This window comes from Schistocerca americana, chromosome 3, assembly GCF_021461395.2.
Source record: "Schistocerca americana isolate TAMUIC-IGC-003095 chromosome 3, iqSchAmer2.1, whole genome shotgun sequence".
Classification (NCBI taxonomy): Eukaryota; Metazoa; Arthropoda; class Insecta; order Orthoptera; family Acrididae; genus Schistocerca; species Schistocerca americana.
This window is the reverse complement of record NC_060121.1, coordinates 554,286,133-554,311,426: the sequence shown is the minus strand read 5'-3', so window position 1 is coordinate 554,311,426 and position 25,294 is coordinate 554,286,133. Positions and strand designations below refer to the sequence as shown.

Sequence of the window (25,294 nt, the reverse complement as noted above, 5' to 3'; positions counted from 1 at the left end):
TTTGGGTGTTATAACACACTGAAGTTGTAGCATACCTTTTGAGACACCCTGTATATTACTGTGAAGGGCATTGGTTAAGTCAAGGGGCACGCCTATAACAATATTTCAATTTAAGAAACACTATTGTTGCATATTTGAATGAAAAAGAAAAGCAGGAACCAAAATTAGAAAATCCAGAATGGACTGCAGACCTTGTATTTTAAGTGAACATGCCTGGACACTGCTCTCAGTAAGATCTCACAAGGTGAAGCAGTTTTTTTTTTCTGATTTGACAGGGAAAGTGGATGCATTTAAAAAGGAAATCACATTGTGGAAGGAACAGCTTCTGACAAAGAACACAATCATTTCCCTAAGCTCACTAGGTCAAGGAAAACAGGTATTTTGAAGAATTCACTGTGGCTTTGAAAGAATTACAGGAAAAGTTTTCGAATTGTTTTCAGGACACCACCAATTTTTCATCTGTTTTGAGATGCTTTTCAGAACGTTTGCCATTTTATTCAAAAGCACCCCTGTACAGGTGCACGTGGAACTGATTGTGCTGCAATGTAATTTCCATTTGAAAGACAAATTAAATTAAAACTGTCCTGGATTTCAACAAAGATGTTTTCAAGGAGAGTTTCCACACCTCTACAATGAGGTTACAAATGTGATATCAATGTTTTGATCAACATATGGGTGTGAAAGGCTGTTCTCAATTATGAAACTATATATGTCACGATTACATATCAGCCTGAGAGGTGAAAACCAGTGAAACTGTCTGCTCTTGTCCATTTGCTTACACTTTCATCCAATTATAAATTTTATTATGTGTCCAGTGAGCCAAAAATAATTAAATACTACTGATAAGTTATTTTATTCAATGTAGTGTGGTAGTGGGGTAAATATGCAGTTAGGTGAGAGAGATCTGCATGAGTACAGAGGTTTTGGCCGTCCATGCCTTTTAATAATATCACGCATGAGCTGTTTAGGTAGCTCTGGTATTAAATTTCACGATTACGATATAATTTTAGAAATTTATAGCCTTTTTGTCCCTAGGAGGTTTTTCATTTGTTTCATGACTTTCATTCAAGTGGCATTGACAACGAAGTAGTTGTTGAAGTTGTAGTGTGCAGCATACTCAGCAACTGCAGCTACTGTTTTCAGTTTGCCAGAGATTGAGGATGATCAATCATGTGGGCAGATAGCTGTACCCAAATAGAACCATATACAGTTACTGCAGTACCAGTATATGACAGGACTGCTTTTACACATGGCTGTGATAGGGCTGCAGTAGGTGTTAATGATTGGTTGTAATGGAGCAGATCTTGCATCTGGACCATCCATAGGGGAATGAAGAAAGTAGTGAAACTTGGGTCCAGGTTTGGAATTAAAATGGGCTAGCATATTTCTTAGGTTGGATGGGTGATGAGATTTTGCTTTGGGTGACCATTGGTCTCTTGAAAAGAAATGATTGAGCAAATCTGTTTTTATACTAACTGAGCAGGATATTGTCTGTTTATAAAACCTCTGACAACATTAATAGCGTATTTGGATATCTCCTGTTTCCCTTCACACTGTAGGTGCCATGGCTGTATGATAGGGATTTTTTTCACATGGAACTACTTACAGCTGTCAAAGTAAAGGTGCTGTTGATTATGCATTCGATACTCATCTGAAACCTAAGCAATATTCTCAGTCTTGTGTATGTGCCTATCAATGACTCAATTCCTGAACTATACGATGAATTGTAACCTTTACTCCTTGCTTTATTTATATTACACCAAGAACTTTCAATTACCATATAATATTTCAGTCTACTAGATATGAAATAATACATGTTTTTAGGCCTCCTTTTTTCCATAGAGCTTGTATTAAATGATGTATTTTTACCAATCCATTGAAACTGTTGCATAATCTACATACTCTCGTGTTTCCTTTGTCGAATGCCTCTTTCTTAATCTGCTGATAACTTTGACCATTTTACATGTCATCTATCATTCCGAGATGCTGCTTCTTGTTCCCTCTAATCTTTCCTTTGCTGCCTCTTTATTCATGACAATTTCTTAACAATATATGTCTCAGCTAATATGTTTTCTTTGTTCTTTTCATTATGACTTGTCTTTATTCCTTCCTCCACTTTTTACAATTATTTCTACAGTTCCTATTCTATCATTCCCTTTCTCTTTATGCACTGTTCTCACCACATTTTAAATATGCACAAGTTCTTCTTTCTTGTTAGCTGAACTACACTCCATATGAAAAACTTCATGAATATCTTTCTTAATTCTGCCAGGGTTCTTTTTGCTATCAACAAAGGTTTGCTTTTACAAAAGCTTTTATACTTTAGATATGCCATTTGTTATTTCCTCCAGACAGTTTGTTTCCATCGCTAAACTTGCTAAATACCTACGTGTATCTTCATTCCACACTCTTTTTCGCAATTTTCCACTCTCTCCACCATAAATTGTAGTTTTTGCTATGATTCTGCCAACACTGCTTGAGCATGTGGATACTTAATAATTTTTATCCTTTTTCCTGTTACTATATGTCCTGAATTTTTAATGCTTCAAAAGTATACTAAAATCAAACTAACTTGTTATGTTGATGTTGCAGCACTTAATGTTTAACAAATTCACACAAACTCAACTCTCTCTCTCTCTCTCTCTCTCTCTCTCTCTCTCTCTCTCTCTCACACACACACACACACACACACACGACCACTATGTCTGGCTGCTGAGGCTAGACTGTGAGCAACAGCACATGATAGCTGGGAGAGGGTAGCATGACTAGATGCAGTGGGGAGGATAGACAGAGGAAGGGGGTGGGGGGGAGACAGAGAAGTAAAAAGACTGTGGGTGTGTTGGTGGAATAGAGGGCTGTGTAGTGCTGGAGTGGGAACAAGGAAGAGGATAGGTGGGTGAAGGACAGTGACTAACGAAGGTTGAGGCCAGGAGGGTTAAGGGAACCTAGAATATATTTCAGGGAGAGAACCCACCTGCACATTTCAGAAGAGCCGGTGTGTTTAGGAATAATCCAGATGGTGCAGGCTGTGAAGCAGTCATTGAAGTGAACAACATCGCAGTCACCAGTGTGCTCAGCAATTGCATGGTCTGGCTGCCACAGTTTCTCAGTGGCCATTCTGGTGGACAGACAGCTTGTTGGTTGTCATGCCCACATAGAATGCTGCACAGTGGTTGCAGCTTAGCTTGTTGATCACGTGACTGCTTTCATAAGTAGGTGTGCCTTTGGTGAGGTAGGTGATACTTGTGACTGCACTGGAGTAGGTAGTAGTGAGAGGATGTATGGGACATGTCTTGCACCTAGGTCTACACTACTGGCCATTAAAATTGCTACACCAAGAAGAAATGCAGATGACAAACGGGTATTCATTGGACAAATATATTATACTAGAACTGACATGTGATTACATTTTCACGCAATTTGGGTGCATAGACCCTGAGAAATCAGTACCCAGAACAACCACCTCTGGCCGTAATAACGGCCTTGATACGTCTGGACGTTGAGTCACACAGAGTTTGGATGGCGTGTACAAGTACAGCTGCCCATGCAGCCTCAACACGATACCACAGTTCATCAAGAGTAGTGACTGGCATATTGTGACGAGCCAGTTGCTTGGCCCATACAGGACCTGCAACATGCGGTCGTGTATTATCCTGCTGAAATATAGGGTTTCGCAGGGATCGAATGAAGGGTAGAGCCACGGGTAGTAACACATCTGAAATGTAACGTCCACTGTTCAAAGTGCTGTCAATGCGAACAAGAGGTGACCGAGACGTGTAACCAATGGCACCCCATACCATCACGCCGGGTGATACGCCAGTATGGCAATGATGAATACACGCTTCCAATGTGCGTTCACCATGATGTCGCCGAACACGGATGCGATCACCATGATGCTGTAAACAGAACCTGGATTCATTCGAAAAAATGACGTTTTGCGATTCGTGCACCCAGGTTCGTCGTTGAGTACACCATCGATCCCTTCTTCTAGTCAGGTTGTGCCACAAACTTCTCTTCTCCCCAGTCCTATTTAATACCTCCTCATTAGTTATGTGATCTACCCAGCTAATCTTCAGCATTCTTCTGTAGCACCACATTTCGATAACTTCTATTCTCTTCTTGTCCAAACTATTTATCGTCCATGTTTCACTTCCATACATGGCTACACTCCATACAAATACTTCCAGAAACGACTTCCTGACTTTTAAATCTATACTTGATGTTAACAAATCTCTCTTCTTCAGAAACGCTTTCCTTGCCATTGCCAGTCTACATTTTATATCCACTCTACTTCGACCATCATCAGTTATTTTGCTCCCCAAATAGCTCCTTTACTACTTTAAGTGCCTCATTTCCTAATCTAATTCCCTCAGCATCACCCGACTTAATTAGACTACATTCCATTATCCTTGTTTTGCTTTTGTTGATGTTCATCTTATATCCTCCTTTCAAGACACTGTCCATTCCATTCAACTGCTCTTCCAAGTCCTTTGCTGTCTCTGACAGAATTACAATGTCATCGGCGAACCTCTAAAGTTTTTATTTCTTCTCCATGGATTCTAATACCTACTCCGAATTTTTCTTTTGTTTCCTTTACTGCTTGCTCAATATACAGATTGAACAACATCGGGGAGAGGCTACAACCCTGTCTCACTCCCTTCCCAACCACTGCTTCCCTTTCATGTCCCTCGACTCTTATAACTGCTATCTGGTTTCTGTACAAATTGTAAATAGCCTTTCGCTCCCAGTATTTTACCCCTGCCACCTTTAGAATTTGAAAGAGAGTATTCCAGTAAACATTGTCAAAAGCTTTCTCTAAGTCTACAAATGCTAGAAATGTAGGTTTGCCTTTCCTTAATCTAGCTTCTAAAATAAGTCGTAGGGTCAGTATTGCCCCATGTGTTCCAATATTTCTACTGAATCCAAACTGATCTTCCCCGAGGTCGGCTTCTACCAGTTTTTCCATTCATCTGTAAAGAATTCGCGTTAGTATTTTGCAGCTGTGACTTATTAAACTGATAGTTCGGTAATTTTCGCATCTGTCAACACCTGCTTTCTTTGGGATTGGAATTATTATATTCTTCTTGAAGTCTGAGGGTATTTCGCCTGTCTCATATATCTTGCTCACCAGATGGTAGAGTTTCGTCAGGACTGGCTCTCCCAAGGCTGTCAGTAGTTCTAATGGAATGTTGTCTACTCCCGGGGCCTTGTTTCGACTCAGGTCTTTCAGTGCTCTGCAAACTCTTCACGCAGTATCGTATCTCCCATTTCATCTTCATTTACATCCTCTTCCTTTTCCACAATATTGTCCTCAAGTACATCGCCCTTGTATAGACACTCTATATACTCCTTCCACCTTTCTGCTTTCCCTTCTTTGCTTAGAACTGGGTTTCCATCTGAGCTCTTGATATTCATACAAGTGGCTCTCTTTTCTCCAAAGGTCTCTTTAATTTTCCTGTAGGCAGTATCTATCTTACCCCTAGTGAGATAAGCCTCTACATCCTTACATTTGTCCTCTAGCCATCCCTGCTTAGCCATTTTGCACTTCCTGTCGATCTCATTTTTGAGACATTTGTATTCCTTTTTACCTGTTTCATTTACTGCATTTTTATATTTTCTCCTTTCATCAATTAAATTCAGCATTTCTTCTGTCATCCAAGGATTTCTACCAGCCCTCGTCTTTTTTACCTACTTGATCATCTGTTGCCTTCACTACTTCATCCCTCAAAGCTACCCATTCTTCTTCTACTGTATTTCTTTCCCCCATTCTTGTCAGTTGTTCCCTTATGCTCTCCCTGAAACTCTGTACAACCTCTGGTTTAGTCGCTTTATCCAGGTCCCATCTCATTAAATTCCCACTTTTTTGCAGTTTCTTCAGTTTTAATCTACAGTTCATAAGCAATAGATTGTGGTCAGAGTCCACATCTGCCCCTGGAAATGTCTTACAATTTAAAACCTGGTTCCTAAATCTCTGTCTTACCATTATATAATCTCTCTGATACCTTTTAGTATCTCCAGGGCTCTTCCATGTATACAACCTTCTGTCATGATTCTTAAACCAAGTGTTAGCTATGATTAAGTTATGCTCTGCGCAAAATTCTATCAGACGGCTTCCTCTTTCGTTTCCTAGCCCCAATCCATATTCACCTACTATGTTTCCTTCTCTCCCTTTTCCTACGCTTGAATTCCAGTCACCCACGACTACTAAATTTTCGCCTCCCTTCACTATTTGAATAATTTCTTTTATCTCATCATGCATTTCATCATTTTCTTCGTCATCTGCAGAGCTAGTTGGCATATAAACTTGTGCTACTGTAGTAGTCATGGGCTGCGTGTCTATCTTGGCCACAATAATGCGTTCACTATGCTGTTTGTAGTAGCTTACCCGTACTCCTATTTTTTTATTCATTATTAAACCTACTCCTGCATAACCCTATTTCATTTTGTATTTATAACCCTGTATTCGCCTGACCAAAAGTCTTGTTCCTCCTGCCACCAAACTTCACTAATTCCCACTATATCTAACTTTAACCTATCCATTTCCCATTTTAAATTTTCTAACCTACCTGCCCGATTGAGGGATCTGACATTCCACGCTCCAATCCGTAGAACGCCAGTTTTCTTTCTCCTGATAACGACGTCCTCTTGAGTAGTCCCCTCCCGGAGATGCAAATGGGGGACTATTTTACCTCCGGAATATTTTTTCCAAGAGGACGCAATCATCATTTAACTATACAGTAAAGCTGCATGCCCTCGGGAAAAATTACGGCTGTAGTTTCCCCTTGCTTTCATCCATTCACAGTACCAGCACAGCAAGGCCGTTTTGGTTAGTGTTACAAGGCCAGATCAGCCAATCATCCAGACTGTTGCCCCTGCAACTACTGAAAAGGCTGCTGCCCCTCTTCAGGTACCACACATTTGTCTGGCCTCTCAACAGATACCCCTCCGTTGTGGTTGCACCCACAGTATGGCTATCTGTATCGCTGAGGCACGCAAGCCTCCCGACCAACGGCAAGGTCCATGGTTCATGGGGAGCGGAAAATATGTATAACTGTTTTTTCTATGCTTTCTGTATACTCTGTTGCCACCAATCACAAACATGCTCTGTCAGTTAGTTCGTTGTCATTTCCATTTTGCTTTCCACACAGGCTGGGAAAATTTGGTAATCACCTGAGGCCAAGTCTGGGCTACGAGGAGGATGCTAAAAAACTTCTCAGTTAAACTGTTGAAGCAAATCCTTCATCAACATAGCAAAATGTGACTAAGCATATCATAAGGAAGCACAATGTTGTTGGACAAGAGTCCATACCATTCATTTTGAGCAGCACAGTGTAATGGGTCTATGATCTGACAATAGGCTGTTCCATTCTCTCCTCAGGGCATGAAGTCGATGCGTAGGCTACCCTTTCGATCCCAAAACTCTGTGGCCATAATCTTTTTGGTGCTCAGAACTTATTTTTTTTGTGATGGGTTGAGGGGGGAGGGAGGAGGGGGGGCATTAATGATACCATTCCATTTACTGTCATTTTGTTTCTGGACTGTAATGCGCGACCCAGATCTCATCACCAGTAGTAACATAGTAGTTCAGAATTTCTTCACCGATCTTTGTCTTATAGAGGGAGGAGGGAGAAATTGTTCATAATTCTCTCTCTCTCTCTCTCTCTCTCTCTCTCTCTTCTGGCATACACTTTTCTATTGCCCAAATCACCTCCAATGATTTGATAAGGAACTGATTGCACATTTTTAGGAAAGCAAAAGCTCAGTCCATCAGTAGTGAAATGTCTATCTACCCTTTTTTCCCCTTAATCCTTGATTTCAGTTCATCAGTCACAACAGAAGGTTGAGGGGATTGTTGTTGGTACTGAATATTTGATTGCCTGCCATGAAAAATGATGCGCCATTTTTGAACTAAAGCTTCATTCATCATATTTCAATATATTTTGTTTATCTGTCAGTAAATTTTGATAGAGTGGGTTTTTTTTCATTCAGAAACTGTTTTACACTATGAATCTCTCACTTGATGAGATCATTATTTTCATCACGCATTCTAAAATCTCTGAAATAAACGTTAAATGATTGTTTTTGCTCATTGTTAGCATTGTGGTGGCACCGACAACTAAGGTCTATGACATGACAGTGGGGTGGGGGGGGGGGGGGGGGGGGGTTCATCAGGCCAAAACATCTACACAGATAGAAGTTAGTGGGTCTAATATGATATAATTTCATGTGAAGAAGAAACAAAGACATACGGTTGTGAAGAAAGTGACAAGATCCTTACTCAGAATTGATGCCATTAAGTTCATTTTCTTTTGGGGTTTGCACTTGAAAGACAATGATGCAGGTGGGTTGAACAAAAGCAGGAAATTATGTGCATTAACTCTGATTGCTTGCAAGTAGCTTCCACCTAGTATTTTGAAAAATATGAATGAAATTAGATATGGAAGAATAGGAGGAAACAAAACCAAAAGTATTGTAGAAAATGCAAATTTGGCATAGCAGAGTACATTGCATAAATCAGAAGAATTTATGGTAGAAAAATATCAGGGATTAGGGGCAGTAAAGGAGCATAATAAATAATAAGAGAGAGACAAAGGAAATTTGTTGTATAGGAAGATATGATGCAAAAATCTGTAATATAGTAACAAGTCTGTAATTATTACATACAAAAATAGACTGTATTACAGGCCACTAAAAATGGTTCACCAGTAAAAAAGTGGAACATCTACGGCACAATAAAAACAGCTGCTCATTTAGTTGCATTAGACAAACCACATCCCACGAAAGTTTGTTCAGTTTGCATCTGTCAGTGATGTGAAAATATAACTGAATCATACATTTCATTCGGTATATTCTTGGCTACTGCAGGTACTTTTCTCATCAAAGACCAAGCAAGCCCCTTGGTTTGTGTGATACTCTAATGACTATTGTTTGTGAGATCCCGTCTATGGGGTCACAAAGACATTGTAATACTCACACTGTGGTGATCATTTGTATTCCTGACTAACAGGACCAATTAATTTAATGAAAATGTATGCTTTTACGGAAGAAGAAAGCTGTTAATGTCAGATCCATTAGAGCGGGAGTGCTGCACTTCATAATCATTCTGAGGTTTTAATTTCATCAACTAGTTCTCTGCTACTAAAAATAACTCTTTTTCCCTACTCCTTATGTGTCTCCCAAAAAATAATTTAGGGCATGTTATACTTCCATCCACTGGCTTTGGGCCAGTTGTTCTTATTTCAATGACTTGCATGTAAACATGCATTTGGCTCTCATTTACATTTACATTTACATTTACATAAAATAAATTCATACACAAGTATTTATTACTATATGTTGAATTATATCTAAAAAGAAAGATGATGTGACTTACCAAATGAAAGTGCTGGCAGGTCGACAGACACACAAACACAAACATACACACAAAATTCAGGCTTTCACAACAAACTGTTGCCTCATCAGGAAAGAGGGAAGGAGAGGGAAAGACGAAAGGATGAGGGTTTTAAGGGAGAGGGTAAGGAGTCATTCCAATCCCTGGAGCGGAAAGACTTACCTTAGGGGGAAAAAAGGACGGGTATACACTCGCACGCACACACACATCCATCCACACATATACAGCACAAGCAGACATATTTAAAGACAAACTCTTTTGTCTACCTGCCAGCACTTTCATTTGGTAAGTCACATCATCTTTGTTTTTAGATATATTTTTCCTACGTGGAATGTTTCCCTCTATTATAACCATATCATTAATTTGAACCCAACAATTATGTTTGTTATTGTCGCTGTTGCATTTCGAAATCTTTCCTGTCGTCTTATTTTCTCTTTATTTTCTCTTTCTGTTTTTACCAGTAGTCTCACTTTGTATTCACCTTCCCCTTTTTACCGTAATACAATTTTATCCCGCCTATATATACTCAATAATACGTAACCCACTTCCAAACCATAACAAAAAAATTTTTATTTTCCACTTTCAACACTACCGCTGCTATAAAATCCACCGTGTCTAGTTCAATAACAGCTGCTTTCACGTATTAAACAACCATTTTGGCTAGTTCTAATAACTTTCACTTTATTTCCACTTCCGTTTTTCGCAAATCACTGATCATTTTTAGCCGCTCCCCACAGGTTTTAACGTCATTATTTCTTCGTCAGACAATTGTTAGCCCCATTTTCGTTATCTTTCACCACAACACCACTCCTTAATACATTTACACGTTTTTTCGAAATTTTCCCGAATTTCTCCGTCCTTTAACGTATTTTAGCGGCAACACAACCACCTAACCTTCATGCACATCGCTGTCTACCAACCCAAGTTCACCACAGGATCAACTTAACCAACACTTTTTCGCCTTTTTTCATACCAGATCTCCAGTTACTTTCTAGTTCACCCTTATCTCTTCCCATATATTTTTATCTTTCACTTTCATTTCAACCTCCTTCTGATACCATGTCACCCTCACAACACCCCCACAACGACCCCATTAAGTTTTATTTACATTCCCTCCGCAAACATGCCTTCACCCTAGCCAGATAAGAAAACTCTTTGTCTTTAAATATGTCTGCTTGTGTCTTTATATGTGTGGATGGATATGTGTGTGTGTGCGAGTGTATACCCGTCCTTTTTTCCCCCTAAGGTAAGTCTTTCCGTTCCCGGGATTGGAATGACTCCTTATCCTCTCCCTTAAAACCCACATCCTTTCGTCTTTCCCTCTCCTTCCCTCTTTCCTGATAAGGCAACAGTTTGTTGCGAAAGCTTGAATTTTGTGTGTATGTTTGTGTTTGTTTGTGTGTCTGTCGACCTGCCAGCACTTTCATTTGGTAAGTCACATCATCTTTGTTTTTAGATATATTTTTCCTACGTGGAATGTTTCCCTCTATTATAACCATATATGTTGAATTATTTATGCACAAGTTTAGGTCCACGAATTCTGTCCCCCTCTTCCTATTTCTTTGCAGGCAGTGGTATCAGTTATCAGGGATGTAGCTTATCATGACAATTATGATGAAATTGAGGAAGGTTTGGAGGGAAAAGGAGGATGCTACAATCAGCAAGCGACTCTAAACTTAAGGAAAACCACTGTTATGAGCACAAATAGGTGAAAGTCGCTCACATCCTTTGAGTATAGCATCACCATAAGTTGCTAAGCCGCTATAGTCAGTGACCTGGCCAGATATTTTCATGGGCCATTCGTAGAGAAATAATCTTGAATAATGGTTTGAATCTGAGCTGAATAGGAAGGCAAATGCCGTATTAAATTTTTACTTGAATTTTTTTGTTGTTGTCCAAAAAGCAAACATGAAACAAATATGGAGTGAGGGGGCAGGGGGCAAATAATATAAGCATCAGTATTTTCTGCCTTGCTCACGTTGGTATTAGTTGTATTATCTAGTACTCTGAAATTTAGTTGTGTCTTTGTCTATGATGGCCTTTGTTAATTGCTGTGTCCACCTTAGAAACATTGTGCATTTCTCATTTCCACAGAGCATTCCTGTCACATATATTTTATTCGTATTTGATAATACTGTACTTGCCTGCCTTTCAGATTAAGCAGTGTACAGGACTACATAAATTGTAATATTTTATGCAGTTTGTCTGAATTTATTACATGCTAATGATTACAGAAGAGCCAGATTGGTATCTTGCTGGGCTCAGACCTAGAAGGGAAAGATGATGTGGAGCCAGATCGGCAGGGCCAGTGGCTTCGCCGGCGAAGACTAGATGGAGCATTGAACAGAGTTCCACGAGACTTTTATCCTCGAGTATGGGGAGTCCTAGAACGCGTACGTACATTTCTCATGATCATTATTATTAGTTTTTACCCTTCAAATGCTACATAGAAAGAACTGCTACAGTGTAGTACAGAAGGTAACTGAAGGAAATACACAATGAGATGAACAGAAATGACACTTTTATTCAAAGATAATAATTACACTGAAGTCACCATGATTTATGATGTTCCCTTGGATATTACAAGAGGCAGGATGTGGTTCTTAACACATCGACTGCCAGCTATGAATTATGTCATACCTGATGACCTGACCACTGGTGCCAACTAAGTTAACTTGTAGGAAACGCGTTTCTGCATAAAGTCAGATATGTAAACATTCGTAGTAAAGATATGCGATTTACAGGTCGTCAGGGACAGGTATAGTAAATTGTTTGGGAATGGTTTAACAAAATTTTTATTTTCACATTTGGAATAAACTAACAGCAAAGTGCATACAAAAATTCATACAAATATGTTAGCTTTAGGCATAAAATGTACACTTTGTGTCACTAATGGTAATGAAAATAAAAGTTCTTTTACTGATGACATGTCGTGAAGTATTCTTCCACGCCAAGAGCCAGCTTTTCTTCACAAATGCTACAAAAGTACTGTGATTCAAGGTGTTTCTTTTGTTTGTGCACACTTTGCATGTCTTTGTTGGGTGCACCTTTTTCTTAATGGTGAGTGTTGCCTCTAAATAATGAAAGCTGCCATTTGTCCTGATTGTCTTTTAAGTGTCTGGCATGTTATATTCTGTCAGTGGCTGAATAAATTTTTCTGTAAAAGCTAGAGACTTAATACTGTATGTAAATTGAAGGGGGATGACTGCTATCAGCTGCAGCAGGACATTAAGCGGAATCAGTGGTGACAACCAAAAATGTGTACCAGACTAGGCTATGAACCCGGGATCTGCTTACTAAGCAGTGCACCATCCGGGGCACAGCATTATCACAACTGCACAGTCCACCTTGGTATGCCTCACAGCCGATGTACACTTCCACCGAGCATCACACCTATCCGTAGTCGCTGTCCATTTTACTCCTATTCACGAGTTAGAGACGTATTCATGCATTTGCACTGAAGAAAGTGGATCCATTGCCCAGTCAGCCTTATGAATTATTTGAATGCAGTGTGTAGAGAGACTGACTTAATACTTACTCTTTCCTGCAGTTATAAAACTGATGGGCATTGTGCAGATAACTTTCCATTACATGTAGAACAAGTGTTATCAGCTATCCAATAGTTTTTCACAATGCTGAATAATATGACAGCATTTGATTTGACTGATCAGCACCAGCTATGCCATTGTTGTAGTTTGTGACTATGTTGGTTTCAAGGAAACTTCGTTGTTTCGATTGTGAATTTCCATCATTTCAGCATGGTGCATATTAAAAATGGTCAGGACTTCCCTTTTGTCCTTCCATTTACAAACAACAACACTGTCGTCCACAGCTCGTGATCGTGCGGTAGCATTCTCGCTTCCCGTGCCCGGGTTCCCGGGTTCGATTCCCAGTGGGGTCAGGGATTTTCTCTGCCTCGTGATGACTAGGTGTTGTGTGATGTCCTTAGGTTAGTTAGGTTTAAGTAGTTCTAAGTTCTAAGTTCTAGGGGACTGATGACCATAGATGTTAAGTCCCATAGTGCTCAGAGTCCTTTGAACCATTTGAACAACACTGTCATTTCTTTTCCATACCATCTGACGTTTCTTCAGTTTCGTAGTATTTAACAATTTTGGATTTTCTTTTCTGGTGTTACATAATGTTCCACACAGATAGGTTTTGTAAGTCAAAAACAGTATTGTAAGTGATATAGAATTATAAAAATTGTCCATATGAAGCAAATATCCTTTGTTCAAGAAAGCTTCCATCAGCTGTAAAACAACTTCAGATGCATGACCCATCGTGGCCTTCTCCTGTGATTTTCCACAGCAAATTTTTATTTTGAGAACCTCACCATTAGATTCACATGGTTCGTGAAGTTTTGCACCATACTTGTTTCTTGTTTTTGATATACTGCCTGAAAAACAGACAGTTGTGTCACAAAACCATTGATTCATCAATGCAGAGATTCCTGTTTGGAATATTATGCTACTGAAATGGTCCAAAATTGGTCTAATTTTGTGTAGTTGTTCACTGGATTGCCATGAGTGGTCTGAGAAATGTAGATATCTCAGTAAAACCTGAAATCGGTTTCTACTCATAACAGATCTCCAGAACGTGACACTGTAAGAAGGACTTGTCCTCCAGTGCAACAACAGCCCCAGAAATACATTCATTTCCACAACGTCTGTATGCGTCCATCTCAGGAGCCTCATTAATGTCTTCCCATGTTCTTTTCCGTCCTGGCTCACATATAGATTTGTTTGTTCACATAATGACATTAAGAATTCTTCAAGGAAAAAAAGGAAAAAAAAAACCAACAAATCAACAAGTGCGTTAACACCAAATTTTATGTCTAATTTCAGTCCCACATCCTTGTTGAATGCAAATACTGGTGGATCTTGAGGAATGTCACTCCTGTAGTGGCACTACCATTTGGGATAGGAAAAGTCAGTTTTGGTGCAAAATTTCAGAGCACACAAGTTACAGCCAGGCGTGGGCATGCTGACAGTAAGTTACGCTACCAGTGGTTGTGAAGTAGAATGGAGGCCACAGGGCTGTAGACCTGCTGAAAAGAGTAAATGCAGTAGTTTGCATGGCGCAAGTTACAGGCAGAAGGGGCCCGCTGGCCTACCGAGGTCTTATGAGTACGTGACTCGGAGCAGTGCATTAACAAAACAGAAATGCACAGGCACATATAAAGAGGTGCCGGTTTTCTAACAAGGCATTCAAGTGTGGCAGCTCTTCTGGACAGCGGGCGTGTCATGCCACCAGCTACACACAGCAGCAGATGGGGCACCAGCATTCCAGTCCCCGGCGGGTCGCTGTTTCGACCGTCTGAGGCTGATGCGGGGTCCGTAGCCAGCCAGCGACGGGCCACTCCACTGCTCACTACTGCGGGCAGTCGTCTTGGCTCCCAACACGCACCGGAGACATCCAGGGTGAGGGCCGCAGATTCGAACGCTGGATCGCGGTCGCTCGGCACTGCGTTCTTAGCCACGCCAGTGGAGGGAGCGCGCCTTGGGTCACCCTGCAGCGGGTGGCGCTGAGTGACAGAGGCGAAGGCCGCTGAGTCCCCTGCCGGCACATCCTGCCGATGCCGCAATTCCGCTGCTGTACAAGGCTTACTTACAGCAGTGCGTGCACGGGTCGCTGAGGCAGCCATTCTGCGCCAAGCCATTTTGCAGAAAGCGAAGTGGTGTCCTCAGCATTACAGGACCTGGTGCTGCAGACCAAGAAGAACGGGGGCACTGTAGTTGGAAACAATAAATCACTTGGAAAGCTTGGACAAGTCTTAATATGGTGCCTTCCACCTCTTCCCACTACATTTGGTGTTCCTGTTACATTCAGTGTCAGAAGTTGCCACTACATTTGGTGTCAGAATAGCGGACATCGTCTGTACAGTACGATGTTTGAGCCCACTGCCTGCATTACAGTCACAAAATGTGGTGAGTGTTGACCAATTTTTCTTTTTGAGTGTTGGAGACATTTTCTTTCTTTTTTGTTTGTGTTTTGAGTATGGCTCTTGGCAGGCCATTTTGGATGTTTTGCGTAGGCATATTTTTTTTTTTTTTGGGTCAGAATAAGTGTTAGTGTAGATGTTGTTTTTCGTGGCATTTGATTACTTTTGTATTGGTTTATGATGATACTGAGTGTGATGATATGGAGCTGTAGGAAGTCGGGTTGTTCTTGTAGTTAAATGTTTTGTTTCGGGACTAACTGAGAACGAAAGCAACACAATGGCAGAGTCAGGAACGCAAGGTGTGCTGGCACCAGTAGCAGTATGGATTGTGTTGGAAAAGGTAGCACAGTTGACAGTGGACAATATACAGTTGAGGAGTGAATTAACATCTAGAAGTGAGCGGGAAACCGTGTTTGATCAGTCGTTGTTGCCTAGGATTCTGCAGCAGGAGATTGATCTAGCTGCCACGAGTTTGATTATTCTGTTTTCTGGCATCTGAGGATGTGCGTTCGTTTGTGGAGGACTTGGAAACTTCAGCTATGATGAATCGTTGGTCGGATGAACAGTTGTTACATGTAGCCAAGATTTAGATTAACGGGTGAAGTGAAGGATGTGTAAGGTGTTCTGAGGCCTTAAGGAAGGCACAGTTTAAGCAGTTAAAGGAGGTGCTTTTACAGAGGTACAAGAAACAAAATAGCACTTGGTACTTTAGGGAGAGCTTGAGTACAATGACGAAGAGACAGGGGGAGATGGTAGAGAAATTTGCGAACGGAATAAGAGAAATTAACGAGTACACTTATGAATTGGGTCAGAGCAATGAAGCTAATGGTGTTCTGTTGCAGAAGGCCAAGCAAAGGGGACTTGATGTATTTTTGAGAGGGTTTCCTGTGTATATATCGCGTAAAGTGTGTGAAGGGACTACGAAAGATTTGTATTCTCCAATGTGAGGAAATAAATGCGGCAATGGGGGTACGTGATAGACAAACTGTTTACAGCGGGTAGAAAATGTTATAAGAATGGTCGTACAGGAAATGTGCAGAGGCAATGTACCCAGTCACAGAGGAATAGAGGAAGGGGTGGAAATCAGCAGCTTGGAGGATGGAAAAGTGGAGTTAGTAGAGGTGAACAATCGTTAAACGGCAGAGGGGGCCCAAGACCCACCCAAGGGAGCTCCTGTTTAATTTCAATGCTACAACTACGTATGCAGAGGTAGGACATTCAGTGGTAGGAGGCATAGGAACTAAAATGTTGAAGATTTTGTTGGACACAGGGGTGCAAGTGTCAGTGGCTACTACAAGTTTAATGGGACGAAGGATGTTAGACCCACCACGTTATAGGCTGCGTGGAGGGGGGATAGCGAGGTCACACCTTTGGGGTCAGTGGCAGTTGACTTTCGCATAGGTGAATTCCGATTTGATGCATGCATGGAGGTAGTACCATGGGTAAGCGAGAGCTACGATATGATCCTAGGAGTAGATTTCTTGCATCAACATCATGCCAAAATTGATCTTGGACAATGAACTGTGGAATTTGGTGGAATGTTATTTCAGCTAGGGGAAACTGTTGTCGATGGAGAGCTGTCGCAAGGGGCGTTCAGCGTAATGAACAAACCAATTGGACCGCGTACATTAGCATTAAGGGTTAATTCTCATGAATGTGTGTCTGGTGGCACTGGGAAGTCGCTTTGGGTAACTGTGGAGTCGAATCAACCTGTGGGTACAGTATGTGTTGTTGAACCATACGAGGATAATGAATTTTTGGGTCCATTGGGTTGATTTGTGAAACGTAGTATTGTATGCGTTCAGGAGGGGAATGACGGGTGAGTAGTTCCCTTGAACGTGGATAATTTTAGTGCTGCAGATGTGAATTTGAGAAAAGGAGTTTTAGTAGCAAATTTGGATGTACCAGATGATGAAAACTGGTGTTCGAGAGGTATGTGAAGGGCTCAACCTCTAAATGCCGATAGTACTGCATTGCGTAACAAAATTAAGCATTTGAAAGGAGGAGAAAGAGAGCATATGGAAGAATTATTGTCGGAATTTAAGGACTTGTTTTTTCTGCAAGGGCCACTGCCAACAACTCCACTAGTTCAACATAGGATACCAACAGGGAATGAAGCACCTGTTTACCATAAACCATACAGAATACCGAGGTATTTGCAGTCGATTGTGGAGGATTTCATTGATCAGCAGTTTGCAGACGGTATTATAGAACACAGTAATAGTTGCTGGGGAGCAGGCATTGTCATTGTGCCTAAAAAGTCTATGGATGGAACTAAGAAATGCAGGTTCTGTTGTGACTGCTGATACCTCAATAATAAGACAATAATGGATGCATACTCCATTCCAAACATATTGGGGGCTTTGATGACTTAGGACATGCCAGTATTTTTCTATGATGGATTTGACAAGTGGTTATCATCAGTTAGAGGTGGCTCCAGAGGATCGCCCAAAAACTGCTTTCTCTACTCCTGGAGACCATTACCACTACATCAGAATGCCATTTGGTTTGAAAAACGCTCCAGCAACATTTCAGAGGTTGCTAGACTGTGTCTTGAGGAGTTTGAAACCATGCCAGTGTCTTGTCTATTTGGATGATATTATAGTGTTTTAAAGTAGTATGGAGTAGCATAGACAGCGGTTAAGGGAAGTCTTTATGAGGTTAAGAGCAGCTCATTTGATGTTGAGCCTGGAGAAGTGTCATTTTGCATTAGAAGAAGTAAAATATTTGGGTCATATCATCAGAAAGGACAGAGTGCGAACAGATCTGAGGTTGGTACAGGCTGTAAGGGATTTTCGGGAACGAAAAACAGTTAAGGAAGTGCAGTCATTCATCGGAATTTACAGTTTCTATTGAAAGTTCATGAAGGGTTTTGGAGATTTAGACGCCATTGACGCAATTGTTATGGAAGGGTGTGAAATTTGAGTGGACAGAAGAGTGTCAGAAAGTGTTTGACAAACTGAAAGAAATGCTAACATAAAGTCCAGTTCTTGTGTTTCCAGATTTTGAAAAGGAGTTTATACTAGCATGCGATGCCTCAACTCAAGCATTAGGGTGAGTTCTTAGTCAGGAAATTGATGGGAAAGAACATCCTGTAGCCTATGCATCTAGGCGTTGAATGCAGCAGAGAAGAATTACTCAACGACAGAGAGAGGGGGATGCTTAGCGTAATCTATCAAATCACATATTTTAAATGTTATTTATATGGGAGAAGATTTCAGGTAGTGACAGATCTTGCTGCATTGAAGTGGTTGTTGGGGTTGTAGGATCCGTTCACTAGACTCGCTGGATGGGCTGTGAGGCTTAGTGAATTCGACTGTGAGGTGTTGCACAAGCCTGGGATGAAGCATGGTAATGCGGATGCACTAAGTAGGAAGGTGGCAAAAGTAGGAGTCATAGGTTATGACCTAGCGGTATGGCAAGAATTACAGGATGCTGACAATGCTTGTAATTTGTACCAGACAAAGCCACAATTTAATATGTATGGCGGTTTTCTGTGCAGGGAAACGAAGTTAGGGCCAAGGGTAGTAGTGCCAGCGAAGTTGAGAGATGAGATTTTAAAGGAAGCACATGGTCACATGTTATCTGTTCATGGTGGGTGTAGAGTGACAAATAGGTGAGTGGCGAAAAGGTGTTGGTGGAGAGGTAGGAAAGGAGATGTGGATCAGTATGTCATGAATTTTATACCATGTGTGCAGAGCGCAGATTTGAGTCAGAAACAGATACAGCTACAACGATTATCGGGAGCGGCATTTTCTTTGTTGGGGACTGATGTCGTAGGACCTATCAGGTGAACACCATCGGGGAACAGATTCGTTCTGACAATAATAGGCCATTTTTCAAGGTATGTGGAGATGCAGCTATGCCAAATCAACAGGCAGCAATGGTCGCGCAAGCATTAGTAAACAACTGGATTTTGAAGTTTGGTATACCAGAGACAGTAATTACTGACCAAGGAACAAACTTCACGTCAGATTTAATGAAGGAACTGTGTAAATTGTTGAACGTAAAGAAGTTGAGGACGAGCGCATTGCATCCACAGGCCAACGGAAGGACAGAATGAGTACACAGAAAAATTGGGAAGATGCTGAGATTTTATGTGGATTCTCATCACCATCAGTGGGACAAGTATTTGAAGCATATTGTATGTGCATATAATGCAAAAATCCATACAAATACTGGTTTGTCTCCATATGAGGTAGTGTATGGGTGAAAAATGCCATCACCGTTTGATTTGGTGAGGCTACGGACAGGAAGGACCGGTGAATCTCTACGTCAATTCACGAGAACAATTTGGGATGTTTGGAAACAGCTACAAAAGGTAAATACGAAAATGGAAAGGCAGGAAGACGCAGTGAAGTGGAAAGGATGTTTACCACAGTATAGAGTAGGGCAAAGGGTAATGCTGTCCAGCCCCTATACGCAAAAAGGGAAAAGGAAAAATTTCCTCGTGAGGTATCAAGGGCCATACGAAGTTGTTGAAACCACAGCCCCCGTTAATGTTAAGCTTCAGCTGCCAACTAGAACAACGATAGTACACATTGGGCGGTTACGGCCATTTAGGGGTTGCCCTGATGTGATTCCAGGCGTGTCACAGGGAGGAAAGAGGAGGAAAGAGAGAGTGAAGAGAAGTGCTAAGCATAGAGAAAACCAGGAAGATAGAGTACAGCATGAAGTACCGTATGCTTTGTGATCCAGAAAATAGTAGAGTATTTGTAGTTTTTTTTTGTTTTCTTGTTTTGTATCATTGGGTTTGCATAGATTAATTAGGCATTGTATATTCATATGTTTTCAAGTATTGTGAGCCTGTTAGGGACAGCAGTCTTTTTGAAAAGGGAGGAAGGGTGATGGTGATGGTGATCCCTGCCCTCAGGTCACTGAAAAGGGGAGCGTTAAACAAGTTGGTAGAAGTGAAAACTAAGGAGGTATAGCTGATTTCAGCAGCTAGCAACTGGTATGCTGAGATGACAAGCGAGGAATTATGAAGCTGCCATAGAGGAAAGGTAACGGTATGTCCAGCCAGAATGGTAAGCACTAATCTGGATACGTGCATGGTGCAGTTATTTTTAGCCAGGAGAGAAGAAATAGACTGTCCAAGGGACATCATGGAGCCAAAATTGAGCTTGCAACAGGTTGGGATGCATTGGATCTTCTCCATCTACAAAAAATTAATAGTAGTAGCAAGTTGTTTTGACCAATGAGTGTGGTGTCACCGCCAGACACCACACTTGCTAGGTGGTAGCCTTTAAATCGGCCGCGGTCCGTTGGTATATGTCGGACCCGCGTGTCGCCACTGTCAGTGATTGCAGACTGAGCGCCGCCACACGGCAGGTCTAGAGAGACGTCCTAGCACTCGCCCCAGTTGTACAGCCGACTTTGCTAGCGATGGTTCATTGACAAATTACGCTCTCATTTGCCGAGACGATAGTTAGCATAGCCTTCAGCTACGTCATTTGCTACGACCTAGCAAGGCGCCATTATCAATTGCTATTTATCTTGTGATGCATGTACCGTCAGACCGATGTTCACCAATTATGGATTAAAGTTAAGTATTCCAGTAGTTACTTACGTTCTTTGCTACTATAAATTCCCTTACCTGTTCCAGACCTCACGCCAGCCTGTGTGAGCTTAAACGCGTGCCTTTCGGCTACCCGTCACTGTGGATTGGCTGTCTTGCCAGTCCACAACAGTGAGTATTTGCAGAAGTGAAACATATAAAGCTCGAAGGGAGCGGAATTTTAATCAATGGAACTGCATGTAACGTAATAGGACCAAACTAGTTCGTTTCAGAGCAGGAGGGGCGTATATCAGCTGAACAACTTGTGCAACATGTCGCGCAGTATAGGGAAAGGCAACAGCAAGTAACGACTATTTTGAGCACATCTGTGCCAAGTGTCTTCGCAGCCTTAACTTTGTTATGTGTTGTTTTCATTCTGATCAGGCGGAGAGCCAATTCCAAGAGGGAACCAAGGGTAGTCCAAGTCCCAGTGGACTGGATACCGAGGGCGTGAGATGAGTAGGTAAGGGGTTTATTGAGCAGTGGTCATCCAATAAGGAATTTTTACATTTTGTTTTGTGCCATGTGTTTAAGGAGCACTAGACAACATTTAAGTTTTCTAAAAGTAAGGAAATATGTCATAGGTGCCGACCCAAACAAGTTAAGAGGTAGTTAAAGGTCAACCTGGGGACCAGGTCTTTCTGAAGGGGGGAATAATGCAGCGGCACTATCATTTGGGATAGGAAAAGTCAGTGTTGATGCAATATTTCAGAGTGCACAAGTTACAGCCAGGTGCAGGCCTGTTGACAGTAAGTTGCGCTACCAGTGGTTGCAAAGTAGAATGGAGGCCACAGAGCCTGCTAAAAAGAGTGTACGCAGCGGTTTGCATGGCACAAGTTACAGGCAGAAGGGGCCCACTGGCCTACCTAGGTGTTATGAGAATATGACTCGGAGCAGTGCGTTAGCAAAACAGAGGCACACAGCCACGTATAAATAGGTGCCGGTTTTCTAACAAGGCATTCAAGTGTGACATCTCTCCTGGACGGCGGGGCATGTCACACCACTGGCTACACACAGCAGCAGATGGGGCACCAGCATTCCAGTCCCCAGCAGGTCACTGGTTCGACCCTCTGAGGCCGATGCGGGGTCCGTAGCCAGCCAGCAACTGGCCACTCCACGGCTCACTACTGCGGGCAGTCGTCTTGGCTCCCAATGCGCACCAGAGACATCCAAGGTGAGGGCCGCAGATTCAGACGCCGGATCACAGGCGCTCATTGTCACCGCGTTCTTAGCCACGCTGGCGAGGGAGCGCGCCACGGGTCGCCTTGTAACGGGCGGCACTGAGGCGGCAGAGACGAAGGCCTCTGAGTCAGCTGCCGGCTCATCCTGATGATGCCGCAACTCCGCTGCTGTACAAGTCCGAACACAGCAGTGCGTGCACGGGTCGCTTAGGCAGCCATTTCGCAGACAGTGACGTGGTGTCCTCAGCATTTCAGGACCCAGTGATGCAGACCGAGAGGAACAGGGGCACTGTAGTTGGAAACAATAAATCCCTTGGAAAGCTTAAATGAGTCTTAATACGATGCCTTCCACCTCTTCCTGCTACATATGGTGTTTCTATTACATTCAACGTCAAAAGTTGCCACTACACTCCACTTGTCACTATTATTTGTAGTGCGTGCTATTTGGCCATCCACCTCATCTTCTTCTTCATTGCATTCACTGTTATCTTCATTCGAGTCCTCACTTGAATGCTCGCATGAAGATGGTCGTAGGAACTTTCACCATTCGAGAATTTGTGCATGAACCTGTTCCATTCTGATTTGTTTATGTTAGCTGGCTGGTCAAGTTCTACATCACTCAGTTTCCTCTTATTACTAGCCATTTTACAAGGAAAATTGAACACAGATAATGATAAATGTGAGTGAATCATCTACAATGAAGGATGAACAATTTCCGATGCAGTTACAAGAAAGACATGATTTCCATTGTCAAACATGCTTAGAGATACACAAACTGGTGATTTATTGTTGTCAGTGAGCTATCTCATAGTGAATACCTGAGCTGAACGTTATACTCTGTATGCAACTACAAGATATCTCGTAGGTTTTTTGAAGTTGTGATGATACAGATGGACTACAAATAAGATGATGAATCAAACTGTATCAACCACTTTACATGGCTTCTGGGAACAGTTTACTTATTTTTGCTGTGGCAGTCAATCTGTTAAAAGGGGGTTGTGATCACCATGGACAGCAATGCATGCTCTGCAACTTGCTCCAAGCTGATCACACTATGGCATTCCATTCTGCCACCGGCATGACTGTCAACTGCTGGATGGCCATTGGTGCATGTAGACATGCTAAAATATGTACCCCCAATGCAGCCCACATGTGTTTGATGAGAATGGACAGGGGAATGGACAGGCCAGTGCATTTGTCGAATATCCTCTCATTCCAAGAGCTCCTCCACCTACACTGTTCAGTGTGATCACACATTGTCCTCCATAAAAATGAAGTCACCACCAAATGCATCCCTGAAAGGAACACATGGGGAAGGAGTACAGTATCACAATAACACTGCTCAACGAGTGTAACGTTTTCAAAGATTTAGAGGTCAGTACACCCATGCAACAGTACGCCTTCCCACACCATAACGGCTGGACCACCAAAATGCTTCTGTTCAAGTGTTCCTGGGTGCTTTATGTGTTGCCGCCTCTCATCACATGAGGGTACATCCAGAATTACTCTCGGTCTGAATCTGCAGTCATCTGAGAAGAGCATGGAACCCCACTTCTCTTTGGTCCAGTCCCTATGCTCTTGCCATCATCACAAATGGTGCCGCAAATGTGCAGGTGTCTGTGGAACACAAGGCACTGGTCATTGGGCAAAGAGTCCAGTCCCTTGTAGCAACCATGCCACTGTGGAATGCATTTGATTGCCTTGTGAATGTGTTAAATGTGGTTGCAATCACACTTGCTGTTTCACACAGGTCTCTTCTTGCGTGCTTCACAATTTAGTGATCATCTGCAGCTGTAGTTAACCATAGTTCATCACCTCCTCTCTTTCAGGCAGTAGTGCCTATGATTTGAAATGCTCCCCATGTACATGAAACAGTACTGTGAACAGTACCAAACTGCTGGGCTACACTTGTCGCTATTTGTCCTCCTTCCAGTTTCCCAATTATTCTTCCCCATGTGAAGTCATCCAGATACTGTCTCTGGGCCATGTTGTAATGAAGACCAACACCAGAGTGCATTGTAACTGGTCACTGATTAAAACACACTGTCTTTTCCCATTCCTTCGACTGCCTCATGTTGCTGGCCTGGCCCCATTTGGCACTACAGTCACATTATCCTCAGGCCATGTGATATGTCTACCTTATGTATATAAATGGAAGACCTCTGAGAACATTCCCCAACACTTTCATTCATTTCAATCTAGTAGTTAATAAGTTATGTTACTTTATCTATCTCACCCTTAAACTTTGCATAATCTCATTGACTGGAGTAGAACTGTCTTCAGTGATGAGTCCTACTTCGAATTGAGCCCCAATGACTGGCGAAAACGAATTGAGCCCCAATGACTGGCGAAGACGTGTCTGGAGGCACCTGGTCAGCTGTGGGGTTAAATCTGACGACACCTGCCATGTGGCCGGACAGCCAGGAGTGATGGCCTGGGGTGCCATTTCTTTTCATAGCAGGACCCCTATGGTTGTCATCTCTGGCACCCCTTACAGTACAGCAGTATGTCAACAATATTATGTGCCCCTTTTTGTTGCCGTTCATAGCAAGCCATCCTGGGCTTACATTTCAGTAAGGTAATGACTGACTGCACACAGCAAGAGTTCCTACTGCCTGTCTTCATGCTTGCTAAACCCTACCTCTGCCAGCAAATTCTCCAATCTCTCCCTAATTAAGAATGTTTGGAGCATTATAGGCAGAGCCATCCAACCATCTCAGGATTTTGACAATTTAACATGCCAGTTGGACAGAATTTGGCACGATATCCCTCAGGAGGACACATGACAACTCTGTCAGTCAATGTGAAGCCAAATCACTGCTTGCATATGGGCCGGGAGTAGACCAACAAATTACTGACTTGCTAAGTTTCTGAAGCTCTTTCTCTTGAATAAATCATCCAACTTTTCAGAAATTGTAATCATTTGTTTGTCTGTACATGTACATTACATCTACCAACTTCCATCTCATTCAGGTATTTCTTTCTTGGTGCATATTTTAAACACAGCTGGTGGCAGGTGTTGCCCATTCAGTAGTGATGCCCAACAGCTCAGTGATGTGGTTTACTAGGGTGCACTCATGGGCATCAAAGATAGCACTGCAGTAAGCTCACTGCAGCTCTGCACAGTATGGTGGTGCATGTAAACAGTTGTCATGGCCTTTCCACCAGAGGAAGCCATGGACGCTGGTGTCCACTCACAGAAGCAGTTACCACACCTTCCTGAA

The 25,294-nt window shown here is 42.1% G+C and overlaps 1 protein-coding gene across 2 annotated transcripts in view; it reads left to right on the top strand.

Moving 5' to 3' along the window:
* Window positions 1-25,294, top strand: part of LOC124605322 (probable phosphorylase b kinase regulatory subunit alpha) — a 250,327-nt gene that overhangs the window by 211,756 nt on the left and 13,277 nt on the right. For both annotated transcript variants that reach the window (XM_047136918.1, XM_047136917.1), the window contains exon 22: window positions 11,626-11,784. In XM_047136918.1, coding sequence (XP_046992874.1) covers window positions 11,626-11,784 — 159 coding nt within the window. The remainder of the gene's footprint in view (window positions 1-11,625; window positions 11,785-25,294) is intronic.